This window comes from Sphaeramia orbicularis, chromosome 21, assembly GCF_902148855.1.
Source record: "Sphaeramia orbicularis chromosome 21, fSphaOr1.1, whole genome shotgun sequence".
Classification (NCBI taxonomy): Eukaryota; Metazoa; Chordata; class Actinopteri; order Kurtiformes; family Apogonidae; genus Sphaeramia; species Sphaeramia orbicularis.
Genome location: NC_043977.1, coordinates 56,360,220 through 56,377,399, shown reverse-complemented (window position 1 = coordinate 56,377,399; position 17,180 = coordinate 56,360,220). Strand labels below are relative to the sequence as shown.

Here is a 17,180-nt window from a genome sequence, read left to right as displayed (position 1 = left end):
GTACAAGTACAGGGTGACCAAAAAAATGGGAATTTTTGAAGTGCGTATTGGCAGACATGAGCAGTGGCAGCACTGCGAGACAGTGACCTTGAGCAAGTAAACACACCCCCCTTTTAGTAACCATTGGCGGCTGTGCGAGAATTGTTCGGTAACTGTGTGATCTCAAGATTCGGTAACTTTTCCTGGCCCCCTAGATCACCAGATTTGTCCGTTTGTGATTTTTTTCGTGTGGGGCTATCTCAAGAGTAAAGTGTACACGACTCGACCAAGAACTGTAGATGAGTTAAAACAGAAAATTCAGGATGAAATTCCCAGTATCCCAGCTGAGATGTTGCAGCGGTCAATGAGGAATCTCAACAGCAGATTTCAAGAATGCATTCGTACAGGAGGACGCCATCTACAGGAAGGAATTTTTAAAAAAAATGAAAATTCCATCATTGTTTCTTAAATGGCATGTTTTAAGGTTTCAATTACTATGAATAAAATATTTTTCTTCCATCACTCTTGGTTTTATTAGATTGTTAAACAGTTCCCGTTTTTTTTTGTTTCACCCTGTATATGGGTGTATATATGTATGTATGTATATGTTTGCATGCATGTGTATGTATGTATATATGTACATATTGTTGGGTTAGACAAAGGGGTGAGAGCTAATAAGATATGCTTATTTTCACTCCTTTTTGAATATGACTTTTTTTTCTTTTTCTTTTTGTGTGTATCATTATTTTATGCTTACTTGAATTTTCATTTCTATATTATGTTGTGAAAAGAAGTCACTTAGCAATCAAAAGCCTTGAATCATTTCCATATTCAAAATAAATCAATAATAAAAAAAGAATGACATTGCCTTAAATTAAAATGAATACAAATAGAACAGCTTACAACATTGTTCTCAGAGTTGTGAATCTTTGTTTTTGTAACGTCTTGCTCATGTGCCGACCGTTTCCTCAGGCAACGAGGCATCAGCCACAAAACCCGATGACTGGCTCCACATTTAGCTTCAAAAGTTGTTTTTTGAAGAGTGTAAGTGACGGTAATTTTGATCTTTGTAAATTGCAATGACATTACATGCCAACGCTGCGCTCGCAATTCAATTACGCCGCATATCGCATAATTGAACTGACATTTCATATGATAAGTGCTCTTCAAAGACACATTTACAATTCTTACAGCTCTATTTTAACATATAAGCAAACAGCAGCTTCAGTTCTTTAAACAAGCATTAAACCAGGGCCGTTTTCCACCAGAATCCCAGTATTATCAGTGTATTATTTATTCTCTGCCAACAAAACCAGGGCCTCCGGAGAAATATACTGTCAGTAAAAGACTAAAATTGGAGGCATCTGGCAAACACTAATTCACTCATATTCATACTAATCTGAATTAATGCAATAATTACTCCATCAGCTGAACAGATGGTAAAGATGTAGTGAATTATTTTAGTGTTTCAGCCCACATACCTTATTTACTATTTTCTATTTAACCTCCTGAGACCCAGGAAATGTCAGCAAAGTACCATTTTTAAAAAATGTTTTTATTAAATAAGTGCCTATATTGGAAACATCATGATGCAACACTTTTTTCAGATGCAGTTTTTAAAATTTTTATGGAATGTCCTTTGTGGTGGAGAGTTTTTTTTTTTTGGGGGGGGGTGTTTGTATAAGGTTGTGAAACCCTTGTCCACAAATGTGGACAGAAAACCCATAGCTGGGTCTGAGGAGGTTAATTAAAGATATCTGCTATTAATACAACTGCACAGGTGTTGTGCTACTTTTGTGGAAGTTCCCAAATGATTTTTTTTTTTTTTTAAATATTTGTTTTTATAACAGAAGGTTTTACAGTAAGTTAAGGCACATTTTACAGAAGGAACACACATAGATGTATAAACTTATAGATATACAACAAAGGAAGGATTTTTATACATCAGAAAAAAAAGAAGAAAGAAATAAACAAAAATAGTAGAAGTTAAAGTCTAAACAAAACAAAAATACTACGAGAACTTTTCCCATCCCACCCACCCCCACCACCCTCCTCCTGTACGGCTCTCAATTTCCTTTCATTCATATGCTTACCTACATACCACAGTCTATGTACATCATTTATACTTAAACCCATCTGTACACACTCTTATGCAAATAAATCATCTAATCAACACATTACTCACAAGAGATATATCAATGAGGAAGTTAAGTTATACAAAAAGAACCCACAAAGGGCTAAACTGGAGTCTGCTTAGGAAGGGTCACATCATCATGGTCAACCAAGTCCAGAAGGGGCAGAATGTCTATGAAGGAGCCCCAGATTTTTTCAAAGAAACAGCCCCCCCCCCTACATTATGTAAGATCTTTTCAGGTGTGCAGTAAAACACGAGCTCATTCATCCAGTGTCTTATTGATGGGGAGTTTTCAGATTTCCAGTTAACATACATTTTTTCACTGCAGTGCTTGCGAGTAATATAAAGTATTTCTTTTAATTAGTCACGTTAACCAGGAGCGTAGAATTGGGTCTGGACTCTAGTGACCCGTCCCTACCAATACCCACCCACTCCTGTGGACTCACTATCAGTCCAACCGCTGTCCGTAGTGTTTAGTCAATGACTATGGCACACAAAGGGTTAACAGTCAGTCTCTGCTAGAAGTCCCGCCTCTAACGTAAATATCGCTCTCTGATTGGCTCTTTGGTTTTGCTAACGTACATGTGATTGGCCGTCCCCGCTGTCACTCCATCTACTTGTAAAAGGAACCTGCTAGTTGGACGCTAACGTACGTTTTCAGTATGTTTGTATTTGTTCTGTCTGAGTCACATCAGTTAGACAGATTTGAATATCAGTGGAGTCATTTACATGTACACTTGGACATGTGTGTGTGTGTGTGTGTGTGTGTGTGTGTGTGTGTGTGTGTGTGTGTGTGTGTGTGTGTGTGTGTGTGTGTGTGTGTGCGCACGGTAATTAGGATGTAAAGGATGTCAAAGAAAAGAAAACTGGACATGGACACTTCTATAGGAGTCCCAGTGTAAGTTAGTTCAAGGGTCTAGAACTGCAGAGGCTCAACACAGATACTGAAGAAAAGACACTATTTAATACCAAACAGAAACACTTTTAAAAGTTATTTTACTTATTATTTTTATGCATTTCTATGGAAGAGAGTAACTGTTTAAAAACACAAATAAAGAAAATTTGTAGGGAAAATAACATAAAACTTGAGATTGTAAATGTGATTCTAGATGTAATTTGATCCAGATTTTGGGAATAAATTACATGTAATAAGTGAAAGTAAAAGCCTTTTTTACTCAGATAATAACTGGACCATCAAACTGTATGAACAGAGGATCCACAACCTGATCATATGTCATGAACCAACATATTTATGTCAGGAGACAGAGAGGAGAGAGGAGGAGGAGGAGAAGAAGGAGGGGGAGGAGAAGGAGAAGAAGGAGGAGGAAGAGGAGGAGAAGAAGGAGGACAAGGTAGAGGAGGAGAAGAAGGAGGAGGAGGTAGAGGAGGAGGAGAAGGAGAAGGAGGAGGAGGTAGAGGAGGAGAAGAAGGAGGAGGAAGAGGAGGAGAAGAAGGAGGAGGAGGTAGAAGAGGAGAAGAAGGAGGAGGAGGTAGAGGAGGAGGAGAAGGAGAAGAAGGAGGAGGAGAAGGAGGAGGAGAAGGTAGAGGAGAAGGAGGAGGAGGTAGAGGAGGAGAAGAAGGAGGAGGCAGAGGAGGAGAAGGAGGAGGTAGAGGAGGAGGTAGAGGAGGAGGAGAATGAGAAGAAGGAGGAGAAGGTAGAGGAGGAGGAGAAGGAGGGGGAGGTAGAGGAGTAGAAGAAGGAGGAGGAAGAGGAGGAGAAGAAGGAGGAGGAGGAAAAGAAGGAGGAGGTAGAGGAGGAGAAGGAGGTAGAGGAGCAGAGGCTGTAAATTCCCAGTTGGTTCAGTATTAATGCTTATGTTCATCATTAGAATAACTTTGCTGAATGCATTAAATTCTTGTTTTGTCTTTAAATATTCACATATTCTTTATAAACTTGTCAGTTACTGAACTGAACTGTTTTCTGACTGATTGTTTGTTTGTTTGTTTGTTTGTTTGTTTGTTTGTTTGTTTGTTTGTTTGTTTGATCAGATCTACATGATGTGAAATTATGATTGCGAATGCAATGACGTCACCTTTCAGGAGCTCTGGTGTCCACACCGGTGTCAGAGTCCAGCCCACTGCTGTGACGTGAACAGAGCTTGTGTCCAGAATCCACAGTTTTGGGTCCGTTTCAGTTTGAATTCCTTTGACCCCTGAGGTGAATTCAACGGCATGTTTCCAAAATTCTTCTACCGTTGGGCAATTCCACAGCATGTGTAGAAGATCACCATCGGTCACTTTACATTTCTGACGTAAATTCCCAAATGAATTTTTCTCTCTTTTTAACCTTTCTTAAGTGATTTATCACCATTTATTCTAATTTTATGTTCAGTATTTGGCATTTTTAAGGAAAAATCAGGTATTTTCCTGTATTTATTTAGTTTTAGTGATCATGGAAATGTTCAAACGCTCAGATTAAAGTTGGGTGTTACATCAGAAATAGAGAAAACGAAAGAAAAAGTGACATTTGCAATTTAAATATATCATTAACTGAACAAAAATGACTTTTTCAGCAAAATGACTGAATGGAAACCAAGTGTGTCCATCCACTGTCAGTGATCCAACTCCATGGTTTTTACTGGTGAATCAATGTTGTAGAACAGGGCTGTCGAACTCATTTTGGTTCAGGGGCCATATTTAGCCTAATTTGATCTCAAGTGGGCCAGACCAGTAAAATAATGACTTAAAGCTATACCGTATGTTGTGGCATTTTTACACTTTTCTTTTGTCATCTTAAAATGCTCCTAATAAGTGTGTATCAAACTAAAATGTAAAAGAAATCCGCCAGGTACTGAAACTCAAAAATGTTTAATTCTCATATATTTCTGATAAAAGTCTGACCAATCATTTTAGTCGGTCCGAATAAAATAATTGGCCGAACCTGACTGAGCCTCCTGTCAGTCATCCATTATCGCCGTCCCTGCATCCGACATGTGTTCCTCTGAATCTGACGCTTCACTGGCGCTGCTCCTCCTGTCACTGAACACCGTCTACTGTCTAGGATGTGTTTGGATAGAACTGACATGCACATGTGGAAGGGAATAAATGGATTTATGAACAGGAACGACAACTGAGGGGCACAAACAGGAGTCTGATGAATGAAGGATGGAGATAAAAGTCCGGAAGTCAGCTGTACTGGACTGAACAGGTCTGCATAAAGCTCAGCTTTTCTGACCGTGGGACTCATACATGTACATGTACCTGGTGTCACACATGTAAGATGATGTAGGATGATAATTGTATGGACTATGAAACCTCAAATGTCCATGGAAAATTCGCGGAGGCCGCGCGTTCACAGTGCGCGCGCCCATCCCCTGGGACTGCAGTGAAGACCCTGACCCAGTACTGCACAGACCAGGTCTACTGATGGACCAGGTCTACTGATGGACCAGGTCTACTGATGGAACAGGTCTACTGATGGAACAGGAGCCGCGGGCCCGCGGCAGGTGGATGATACATCTGATTACTGAGGGAGGGGTCCGCGGACACGCCAAAACGGACCGGACCTCCATCTCTGCTTTATTCTCTGTTTCCATCGCGCATCAGATTAGAGGAGGAGAGAGGAGGAGGAGCCTCAGAGCTCAGGCAGAGGGAAGGGGGCGGGGCTTTGGAGGGAGGCGGGTTGTTCATGTTCAAACTTTTCCTAAGTGCTGTGAGAAATGCCACATCAGTAGGTATAGCTTCTAATAATCTAGAAATAACGACAAATCCAAGTTTTTCTTTTTGTTTTAGTACAAAAACCCCCCAATTAAATTATGAAAATATTTACATTTTACAAAAAAACATGTGAATAACCTGAAAAAAACTGAAATTTCATTTGAAAAATTAGTGCAATTTTAACATTATATTATATTATATTATACTATATTATATTATATTTATACATGTACATTTACATACAGTGTTACATAAACATTTGGTAAAAGGCAGAATATTGTGAAAATTTGGGAGTTTGGAATTAAAATTTGAACAGTTTCTACAATAACAAGAGATGTAACATTGTAGAAATTGTTCAAATTTTATTTCCAAACTCCAAAATTTTCACAATATTATGCCTCGACTTATTATTTATACATGTACATTACACACAATGTTACATAAACATTTGGTAACAGGCAGAATATTGTTAAAATTTTGGAGTTTGGAAATAAAATTTGAACAATTTCTACAATAGTCCATCCCTTATTATTAACATAACTCCAGATCCCAGTGGATCCATAATGCACCAAACATTTCGGAACAGGCAGAATATTGCTCAAATTGCACATTTCAGGTTTTTCATCTTTATTTTTATTTATGTATTTATTTGCCTTTTATTGTGAAAGAATAGTTTTGTAAATGTAAATATTTTCACAGTGTAATGTTATTTTTTTCACTTAAATTTTTTCCACATAATTTTTCACAAAGAAAATTTGTCGTTGTCATTATTTATGGGTTATTGTGTTGTTGTTTTTTTTTACTGTAGATCACATTGGTCTGTATGTGGAACCTGAACCAAAAGGATTTGGACAACCTGGACTGTTCAGGTTCATTTATGCTTTTTCATCCTGCAGGGCCGGAATGGAACCTTCGGCAGAGGGGCCAGATTTGGCCCCCAGGCCACATGTTTGACACCTGTGTTGTAGAAGATTTCCACGGTAACTCCAGAGCCTCTGAACGTCCAAATGGGTCATATCTGATGACCATGAAAAGATGACAAACGGCATTTTGCAACAATTTTTTTCACATATTAATAGAATTAGTGAATCAACAGGTATTAACATTTTAGACCAGTAGATAATGTTGGTTGCTGGTGGATGTTTGGGTCTTTATGGGTTAAAGTTCTTGTTGACCTTCCTTCTTCTAAAAGCCAATAGTGTAGTCCAGTGGTTCCCAACCTTTTTTGGCTTGTTACCCCATTTTAACGTCACAAATTCCTGGCGACCCCAGAACAGAGACATGTTTTTTGCTAAAATTAATTTGTTTTTGATCATGTATAGTTTGCTATATTATGTTACAAATAAACGTTAATTTTAGATGACATTTAGTCTATATAATGTATATTATTATGGACAGAGGCAGTAAATCCAGGTGTAGATTACTGCACAAAGAGAGAATTTGATTTTCCTTGGTCAGGACATGTACAGTCAGTCCAGCTGTGATTTACAAGGAGGACAATTAATACTGAACAAACGAGCTCAAACTATGAATTATGAAAGAGCTGCAGCATCTGAAACTGACCACAGTGAACATTTGACAGATAAACAGAACCACAGTGCTGCAGTTTCACAACCACAGTTTGTCTTTTCTGGATTGGGATTGTCTCTGTCAACTCACCATATATTTTTTTATCAGTAAGTTTTTCTTAATTTTTACCCATAACTGGACATTTCAGATGACCCCATTTCAATTCTAGAAAACCCCACATGGGGTCCCGACCCCACGGTTGAAAAACCCTGGTGTAGTCATTGGAAAGGAGAAACAACGACGACCAGAGATGTTTACTTACGTACTGACTCTTGTCCAGCGGTGCCATGGTAACTGTTTTTAAGTTGTCCAAAAGGGCAGAGTCGAAATCCTGCAACCCAGCGCTGGAATGAACAACTCGGTCCTTGACAAAGATGCTGACCGCCCGCAACATGAAGGAAACGAACAGGTGCATGTGGATGTAGTTTCTGGTGCAGTGAAGACGCCTGCCGGGAAAACAAAAATGAGCTGTAACATGAGCAAAACCACCACACAGATCTAACATCAACCAGTACAAACATCCAACGTAATATCATGACTTGTATCAATATACATGCCACTTTTAATTGGCATTAATTGGAGTGGTATCTGTACGCATTATAAGCTTTCTGCGAATATGTTCACGCTGCAACAAATACAACACAGTGAGGGTTAGGGTTAGGGTTAGGCCCTAACCCTAACCCTAACCGTTCGGGTTAGGGTTAGGGTTATGTGAACCGCAGATCTTGAAGTAAACTGACACATGATATTGATGATGATGATTCTATACCAGGGGTCTGCAACCTTTATTATCAGTCAGAGCCATTTTGCCCCCTCTTCTGCCAAAAAAACATAGTCTGGAGCCGCAAAAAATAACAACACTTATAAACTTTTAAAAGTTTCGATCTTTTTTAAAAATTTTATCTGTTACAACCACTGAATACAACAAACAGAAGTGCAGTGTGGAATAGATTCTGGAGTATGATTACTCTAAAAGTACACAGTAAAAGTAGTTCATAGTATTTGTGCTAATAGTATATGAAGTACTAATACCAAATATACAAAATTCATGAGGCACTTATTGGAAAAGTTAATTTTATTCATCATTGAATTTAGTCTTAAAGCCTATTTCAGATGAAAAAACACACTTTCGTATCTTGGAAGGAAATCTGTTGTATGATTACTCCAAAAGTACACAGTACTCATACTCATACAGTCGCTTTATGAAAAATATCGCTATTTGTGGAAATGATTCTCTTCAAAACTCTGCATCTTTAACGTAGAGCATAAATGAGCCTTTACTTTTGTTGAAGGCACATTCGCTCCATGCAGCTCATCTACTGTAACTGTCGAATGAGTAGCGCACAAGAAAAACACTAGCGGCTGGTTTGACCACAGTAAAGAGAGGAGCCACTACAAGAAGGAGGAAGAGACGCATGAGGCTCCGGAGCCAAAGGTTGCAGACCCCTGCTCTATACCATAAACATATAAATATATATAAAAAAAAAATATATATATATATATATATATATATATATATATATATATATATATATATATATATATATATATATATATATATATATACAGACTATGATTTTTTGACAAAAGTACGATGAGCTGTCAGTCTGCTTCCTCTTAGTGTGTTTACACTGGGGGGGGGGGGGGGGGGGGGGGGGGTCCTACTAAGACCCTGCGCCAGTGATTCATATTCTCACAGCTACAATCTCATTGGTTGACCAGCTTCAGTAGTCCTGCAACTAACCTGAGCAGAGCGCTGATTTAAAGTCAACTTTGTTGAAATATATGATCAAACCAGAGCTGCTAACAGATTTTCCCAGACTCTGTAGAATGATCCGATGCCACGCAGACACAGCTGGTGTATTCTATCGATGGGGATCGATCAACAACATGAAAAACGTGTTCCGCTCACCGTCTACAGGGAAAAACTGCAAAAACATACTGAACCTACTGGTATCATTGTTTCTCTGATCAATGGTGGCTCTGATGCTTGACACCACTCACCATGAAACGATAAAAAAAAGAGAACTAAAAAAAGCCCATTTGGAGTTACCATAGAAACATGACATCCCATCAGAATGGACATTCACTGTGATCGCTGAGTTTTTTTTCATACCACAAGCTGGTGACGGTGTTCATTAAAACGATTTCCTCTCACTGAACAATGAGCATAAATGAGTGCATGGAAACCACCTGCAGCTGAGCTGACGTCTGCATGTGGAAGAAGGCAGAATTAGCCCCAGTCTGGCAGTTTCCACTGGCTTTTCTACTGCTAATTCAGAATCAGAGACATTAAGAATTTTTTTCATTTTGGTTGGAGTTAGTCCGTCATCATAACCAACCATAATACCAACTAGAAAAGCACTCAGAGAGCGCAGAGCTCCACCAACACAGATCTGCCCCCCCACCCCCCCGATTACCACCAAAATGTAATCATTTGTTCCTTATGCCAGTATCAACATTTTCATGACAATCCGTCCATAACTTTTTGAGTTATCTTGCTTACTCAGTAACAAACAAACAAACAAACTGTGGTAAAAACACTACCTCCTTGGCGGAGGTAACCAGATAAACATATAAAACCAGCCAACCAGCAGTAAACCACATAGAAACATATAGAAACCAGATAGAAACATATATATAAATGAAAAATGTGTGGTAAATGGGATTTTCAACGTTAAATGTAAATGTCCACAGAGTCCACATTCCACAGTAGATGTGGACAATTCTCTAAGCTATGGGTGGATCCAATTGGAGGCTAATCTGAGTTGTTTTGAAATTTTTATGAGTTTTGGAAAATGTCTAAATGATGACAGATAGGAAAATTGTAGATGTTGTGACCTTGCTGTGACCTTGAACTTTGGCCTACTTGGCCCTAAATGTAATGGGTTGGTCCCAGGGCCTAGGCCTATCTGTGGGGAAGATTTGGGAAAGATGGGTGGAAGAGTTTTACACTAAAGTTGCAAACAAACAAACAAACAAACAAACAAACAAACACACAAACACACAAAGCAAAGTGATCACAATACCTCCTGGTGGAGATAAAAATACCAACATATCTACACAAAAAACCCACCTATTCCAACAAAGTGAATCAGTCAAATAAGCCTGTCAAAAGACAGGGCATTCCAATGTATGAAATCAACATTTTCATTATATATTCTTCATTATGTGTCAATCTGTGAAACATTTGGAGCTCCTCAAACTTAGTTTGCAAAAAATTGTTTGTGCCTGAACCATAACGCAGAGGATTTGTTCAATAATCCGTTCTCTCTTCTTCAACACTTCTGTGCGTTCTGTTCTGTTTTCACCATAGTGTAGTTCCCATCAAGAGGCTTTCAATAACTTGATGAATCACCTTCTCTGATGCAACCCCGGTTTGCCCGTCTCTTCTAATTGGTTGTAACAGTGCACTGAATACCATTATGGAGTGTGTTCTGTGGATGTCAGCAGCTCCACAGTTTGAGCAGATGTCTCAGAGGCTGCAGCTGCTTATTGAACTGTATGTTCATAGTATTAGTACATGGTCTACTGGGGCTGTCACTGCTCATTGTTTGTCTTCTCTGAGCCACACAAATAGATAATAGGCAAATCAGTGTAACTGCTGCTGCTGCGGATTTAAGAGAAAACGCCTTGGGTTTGGTTTGTTCGCAGTAATCCCTCCACATCATATCTATATCAACATTATGAAGCAAGTATGTAAATAATATCTATTAGGCCTGTAACGGTCCACATACCGAACCGAACCGTTTGGGTACACACCTGTTCAGTTCAGTACACAGTTGTACCCAAACGGCACAGTATGATGAGAAAAAGAAATAGGAACCAAAGACGTCGTTCAATGCGGAACTTTAAATCTGCTCAAGTTCCACACAGACATATTGAAGGAGCGCACATTGACCCAAAATATGAAATAGCAGCTGATTTAAGGTTAAAAAAACAACAAATATGATGTGAACCTGAAATGAACAGACTGCAGACTCTCCACCATCATTGCAGTCCTGGTTCAGGTGAAAGACAACAACGAGGAAAGAGACGTTAATAAGACGGACGTTGTTTACCGCCGATGAACTACGGTAGTTCTAAAACACTTACACTAGCTCTAAAACCAAATAAGAAATTAATTTATCTATAATATATAAACAACTCAAGAGTCTAGATGTCAGTTCTTGTTGATTCACTAAAATTAGGAAGGCTTGGGAACAGGAGTTAGGCATAATGTTTTCAGACCAACAACGGGAAAAGGCAACATTAGGTACATTCTAGAACATCCTGTGTGAGGCAAGGGTATAATAGTTTGGGATTTTTCATTATAGTTTAGTTTTATTTAGTTTTGCCTTTTTTTTCTCTAATTCAGATAGTTTTAATTAGTTTTTAGAGCAGGTTTGCAAGTTTTTATTAGTTTTCGTTATTTTCTAAATGCTTAGTTTTAGTATTAATTTTAGTTTAGTCGTCTCTTTTCTCTTCTTCTCTGTCGTCGTATTCAAATAAATCCCAGACAGGACTCTGCTGCTTTCTCCCAGCTTTAGTCTCCATGTTTCCAGGTAGAGTGGGGACCAGAAGACGACTGGAAACCACAAGTGAACACAAGTGACGGACCGTTAACTGTCATGGGGTGCCAGCAGCTAAAATTGCTCAAGGGAAATAAATCAATTTCCTATCAATCCGACATTGACAAAGACAAAAACAAAGGGAATTTTTTTCCATAATTTTGATACGTTTTAGTTAGTTTTGTAAACACACAATACAGTTTCAGTTAGTTAGCATTTTTTCTTTTAATTATCGTTTTTATTTATTTCAGTTAACGAAAATGTTTTTACAATTCTAGTTTTTGTCATTTCGTTCGTTTTCGTTAACGATAATAACCTTGGTGCAAGGCTACAACTTACTCAGTTTAAAGTGCTCACATTTTGCTAAACCCACTTTTATTAGTCTTCGGTACCTTTATTTGTGTATTTGGACCCTAACAGTTCAAAAAGTTTGAATGTGTCAGGATCCTAGTGTTTTTTCCTTGTGTTCCCTGTCCCTTTTGTGGGTGTGTGTCTTGTTTGTTCTTTCCCTGTCTTGTGTGTGTGTGGTTTTTTTTTTTATCAAAGTCTTTTTTTTATTTTCAGTTTTCAAATCCACAAAAAGAAACATACAACTTAAAAATTAAACTGTTGTATCCAATTCCCATCCACCTGCCCTCCCACCCACCCAATGTACTGGACCTTGGATTAATCCATCTACATCCAGACATAATACACCTACATATAGAAATATACAAACCCCCTTCAAACACATACATGTAGAGACACATATATACACACATACATACACACATACATACATACATACATACATACATACATACATACATACATACATACATACATACATCAGCTAAAATTTGCTTAGAGGTCTTATTTCTGTCTTTGTGCATAAGAAATCAATCTAAGTGAATCCAAAGGAACTTTGTGTTGGTAAATGACAGCTGTTCAAATGGACAGGATTTCAGTTCTGTTCAACATGTTGATGCTCATATGAACTTTGTTTTCAGCTCAAAAATGTCCAATTTCATCACAATTAATGCTATATTTTCATGTCACAAATGGTCAAGTTCTATTTGAACTGAATTTACCTGAAAAACAAATCTTCTATTCTTTCAGATTCCCCAGTTTTTCTTCCCAGATTCTCTCCTACACATCACGTTTTATTTGTACAGGTTCAATCTGGAGTATGGTGCTGATCCATCCTGCTTCTGTTCCACCAATACATACATGAAGAATGGCACACAGCACTGTTTACATCAACAGTTTTCTAATAATAAGAATTTTTATAAATAAATAACAATTCTAGATTGTTCTTTCCTCTTTAGTCTGATGCTAAACTATCCAATAAATAATAGTGCTCCTAGTTTTTGCACAGGGATCATTAGTGTAAACGCTGACATGGCTGCAGAGCATCAGTATGATGGGATCCACAACAACCATGTCACATCCGTCCACTGACACATTTAGTGTTTTTGTGTCAGCTGGGATTGTTTTAGATCCACAATACCAACATTTATGAAGAAGAGCACAATTAGCAATAGTAAGTCTATAAGTTTATTCCTAATAAAGTACTGGTACTGACCAAAGCATCATGGGTAATGTCACGTCCGTCCACCAGCAAAAGTTTTCACATACACGTGCTATTCCAAATCCAATATTTATGAAAATAGAGCTTCACTGTCAAATAATATCAGTAGTCTGTGCACAAATGGATTAGCATTATTTACACACACTTCTATGCATTTATGACAACTTTTTTTGACAAAAATGGCCACTCATTTGACCCCCTGAGTAAATTTTAGCCAATGTATATGTACACATATGCACATACATAAATTCACATACACTTAAATAAATAAATATGGGGAAAGACGATTAAAAATAAATAAAGTAAAAACTAGAAAAGCACTCGGAGAGCGCAGACCTCCTTCAAAGCAGACCAGCCCCCCCATCATCACCAAAATTTAATCATTTCTTCCTTGTACCAGTATCAACATTTTCTGAAAATTTCATGAAAATCCATCCATAACTTTTTGAGTTACCTTACTAACTAACTAACCAACCAACCAACAAACAAACAAACCCTGGCAAAAACATAACCTCCTTGGTGGAGGTAATAAATAAATATAACAAAACAAAAAGGTACACAGATATTTGAGTCACACACATATGTTGGTAGCTTCCATACCTTCTACAAAGCTGATAAATGGCTGCCAAATGGCGTAAAATTTTCTGGTGGAACCCCCAATGGTATACCTAATTTTTTCTAGATGAATATGGTGCATAACCTCTCTGATCCACTGTCCATATGTGGGAGGGACAGCATCCTTCCATTTATATAAAATTAGGCACCTAGCTAACAAATGTGTGTGTTGTCTGGAGCTGGGTGGAGCTGGAGTTCACCTGTTCCCTTTCACCTCCATACCTGTGCACCATCTTCAATCAAGCCACCTGCCAACAGTCAGCCACTTCCACTGCTCTGTATTTAAGCCCGGTCGACTGCACCACTCATCTCCAGATTGTCTGCTCACTTCAGTGGTTGTTTATGAACGTTGGCTCTATAGTTCTGATTTGCTACTTTCCTGAATGTTTTGCTAATCCTGATTACATGTTTTTTTCTCCCAGTTCCTGCCTTCGCCTGCTTTCCCCCTCAGACTCAAAGGCCACCTTCATCCAGCTCTCTTCTGGAACAATCACTAAAGATTTTTGTGATTTTACAAGTTTTTCTTTTGTCTGCATTGTGGGTCCATCTCTTACCAAATCATGACAATTTGAACCCTCCAGGTGCTGCAAAGCTATTTTTATATTCATTCCGGCAAAAAATCGAGTAGATTTCTGCAACTCGTTTCAATTCCTGCTTAATTTGTTATGTTTTATAACTAGTTGCATCACGACATTTGCACATATAAGGCTAAGACTTCTGACGAATGTCTCTCCGAGTATGACATAATTATTTAGCAGCAGCAGTGGTTGTAGTAAAAATTGAAAATATGTCCAAACTTTGAGCCAATTGCCTACATTGTCCAGGTTCTGGTTGTATAAATGAACACAAGTGGCTGAACGGGACAGAAAGCACAGTCAACAATCTGGAGCAAGGTTATTATCATTAACGAAATGATGAAAACTAGAATTGTAAAAACATTTTTGTTAACTGAAATAAATAAAAACTATAATTAAAAGAAGAAAACGATAACTAACTGAAACTGTATTGTGTGCTTACAAAACTAACTAAAACGTATAAAAAATGATAGAATGAAATTCCCTTCATTTTCGTCTTTGTCAGTGTCAGATTGATACAAAATCAATTTATTTTGCTCGAGCAAAATGAAATTTTGCGTTTGATATATTGAGATTGATGTTATTAATGTAAACTATGAACAAAAGTGGCCCCAGGACTGACCCTTGTGGCACACCGTTTGTCAAGGTGAATTAACTGGAAGTACAGCCGTCTACTCTGCTTCCTGTCTGTCTGGTAATTTTTAAACCAGCCAACTGCGTGTTCCGACACTCCTGCTTTAAATAATCTGTGTAAAAGAATAGGGTGATCCACAGTGTCCAAAGCTTTTGACAAGTCGATAAAAAGGACTGCACAGTGCTGTCTGTTATCTAGAAAATCTATAAAATCATTAAAAACTGTAAGTCTGCTGTAACTGTGCTGTGTCTTTTTCTAAAACCAGATTGGAAGTCAGATAAAATACTGTTCTCATGTAAAAAATCTTTCAGCTGATTGCTAACCAGAGACTCTAGAACTTTGGCCAGGACACAGAGCTTGGAGATGGGCCTGGATTTGTTTAAAACCGTGGGGTTGCCCCCTTTGAGCAGAGGAGTGACAAGTGACTGTGACCAAGGACAGGTTAAATATGAGTCAGGGGTGGGGCAATAAAATCAGAAGCTAACTTTAAAAAGTAAAAAAGTAAAAATAAAAAAAAAAAAAGAAGAAAAAAAAAAAAAAAGTAAGGCTCCAGTTTATCAGGGCCTGCAGCTTTTGTTGTGTTTAATTGCTTGAGGGCTTCACGCACCTCAGAAACTAAAAAAGGGTTAAAATTAAAATAATGTCTTGACTGGGTCTGATGTTCCCATTTAGCGGAAAAAGAGTTAGAGTTGAGTTTACATTCGTTGGGGTTGAAGACTCAAATAAATACCCTGAGGCAATAAAATGCTCATTAAAACAAGTAAGCATTTTAGCTTTATCTGAGATTTTTTTCAGAGTCTTTAACAATGCATGGAGGTAGCTCAGAACCCTTACTATTTTCAGAGATGGATTTGATAGTTTTCCAGCATTTAGAGGGGTTATTTAGATTTTGTGTAGTTTGTGATAGGAAATAATTGGCTTTGGCGTTCTTGATTTTGACAGTACAAGTATTACGTAAATGCCTAAAGGCTAACCAGTCAGTCTGTTTTTGTGGCTTTAGCCCAGGCCAGGTTGCACTGGTGGAGGAGATCTGAAAGGTCTGGGGTGAACCATGCATTGTTTCTACTTCTACCTTGACTCTATACCGCCTAAATGGAGCATGCTTATTAACAATGTTACAAAAACAATCATAAAAACACTTCCAGGCAATATCAGTGTCGGCTATGAGATCAGTTTCTGCCCAGTCAGAATGAAATAAATCATGAAAGAAACCTTACTCTGAAAAGTGCTTCATGTCACGTTTATAAATGATGCGTGGCCTGGTTTGAAGTATTTTTGTGTTTCTCACTGTTGCAACAGCTCAGTGGTCACTGACATTGTTTGCAAATATCGAGGTAGTTGTATATTTATGAGGAGCATTTGTTAGAATGAGATGATTTTTCTGGATTTTTAAGGTTTGGTCGAGTTGCACTGCCTATCAGTTGGAAGATGTTCAGGGAGTCGCAGAGGGATCGAAGCTCATCTGAAACTGGTTGTAACCAGTTCAGGTTAAAATCACCCAAAGCTATGAGTTCCTTTGAGCTGAATTCTGAGAGGAGGTGCATTAATGCCGCGTTTCCGCTACGTGGAACCAGCTCGACTCAGCTTGGCTCGAGTTGACTCGGGTACCAGGTCCTATTCCTGGAGACCGTTTCCATTGCAGGATGTGACTTATCTTTGTTGTCCCTAATCCCCTCATTGCCTTCACCTGGTGTTCCTCCTGTGATTACCCACACCTGACTGTGATCCTGCTCTCCTTATACAGTCTCCTCTCCCTTTGTTGTCAGTGCGTTGTTCATGATACGTCTGTGAAGACCCTCCAGACCCCATGAATCTTGTTTCCTTGCTTCTAGTATTTGTTCTGTAAATTATCCAGTAAGAGTATAGTGCAGCTAGGCTGTTCCTTGTCTTTTCTATT

General features: G+C 38.4%; 1 protein-coding gene across 1 annotated transcript in view; it reads right to left on the bottom strand.

The window, feature by feature from the left end:
* Positions 1-17,180, bottom strand: part of pth2ra (parathyroid hormone 2 receptor a) — a 149,646-nt gene that overhangs the window by 74,910 nt on the left and 57,556 nt on the right. Inside the window, exon 6 of the mRNA XM_030124038.1 lies at positions 7,602-7,785. Coding sequence (XP_029979898.1) covers positions 7,602-7,785 — 184 coding nt within the window. The remainder of the gene's footprint in view (positions 1-7,601; positions 7,786-17,180) is intronic.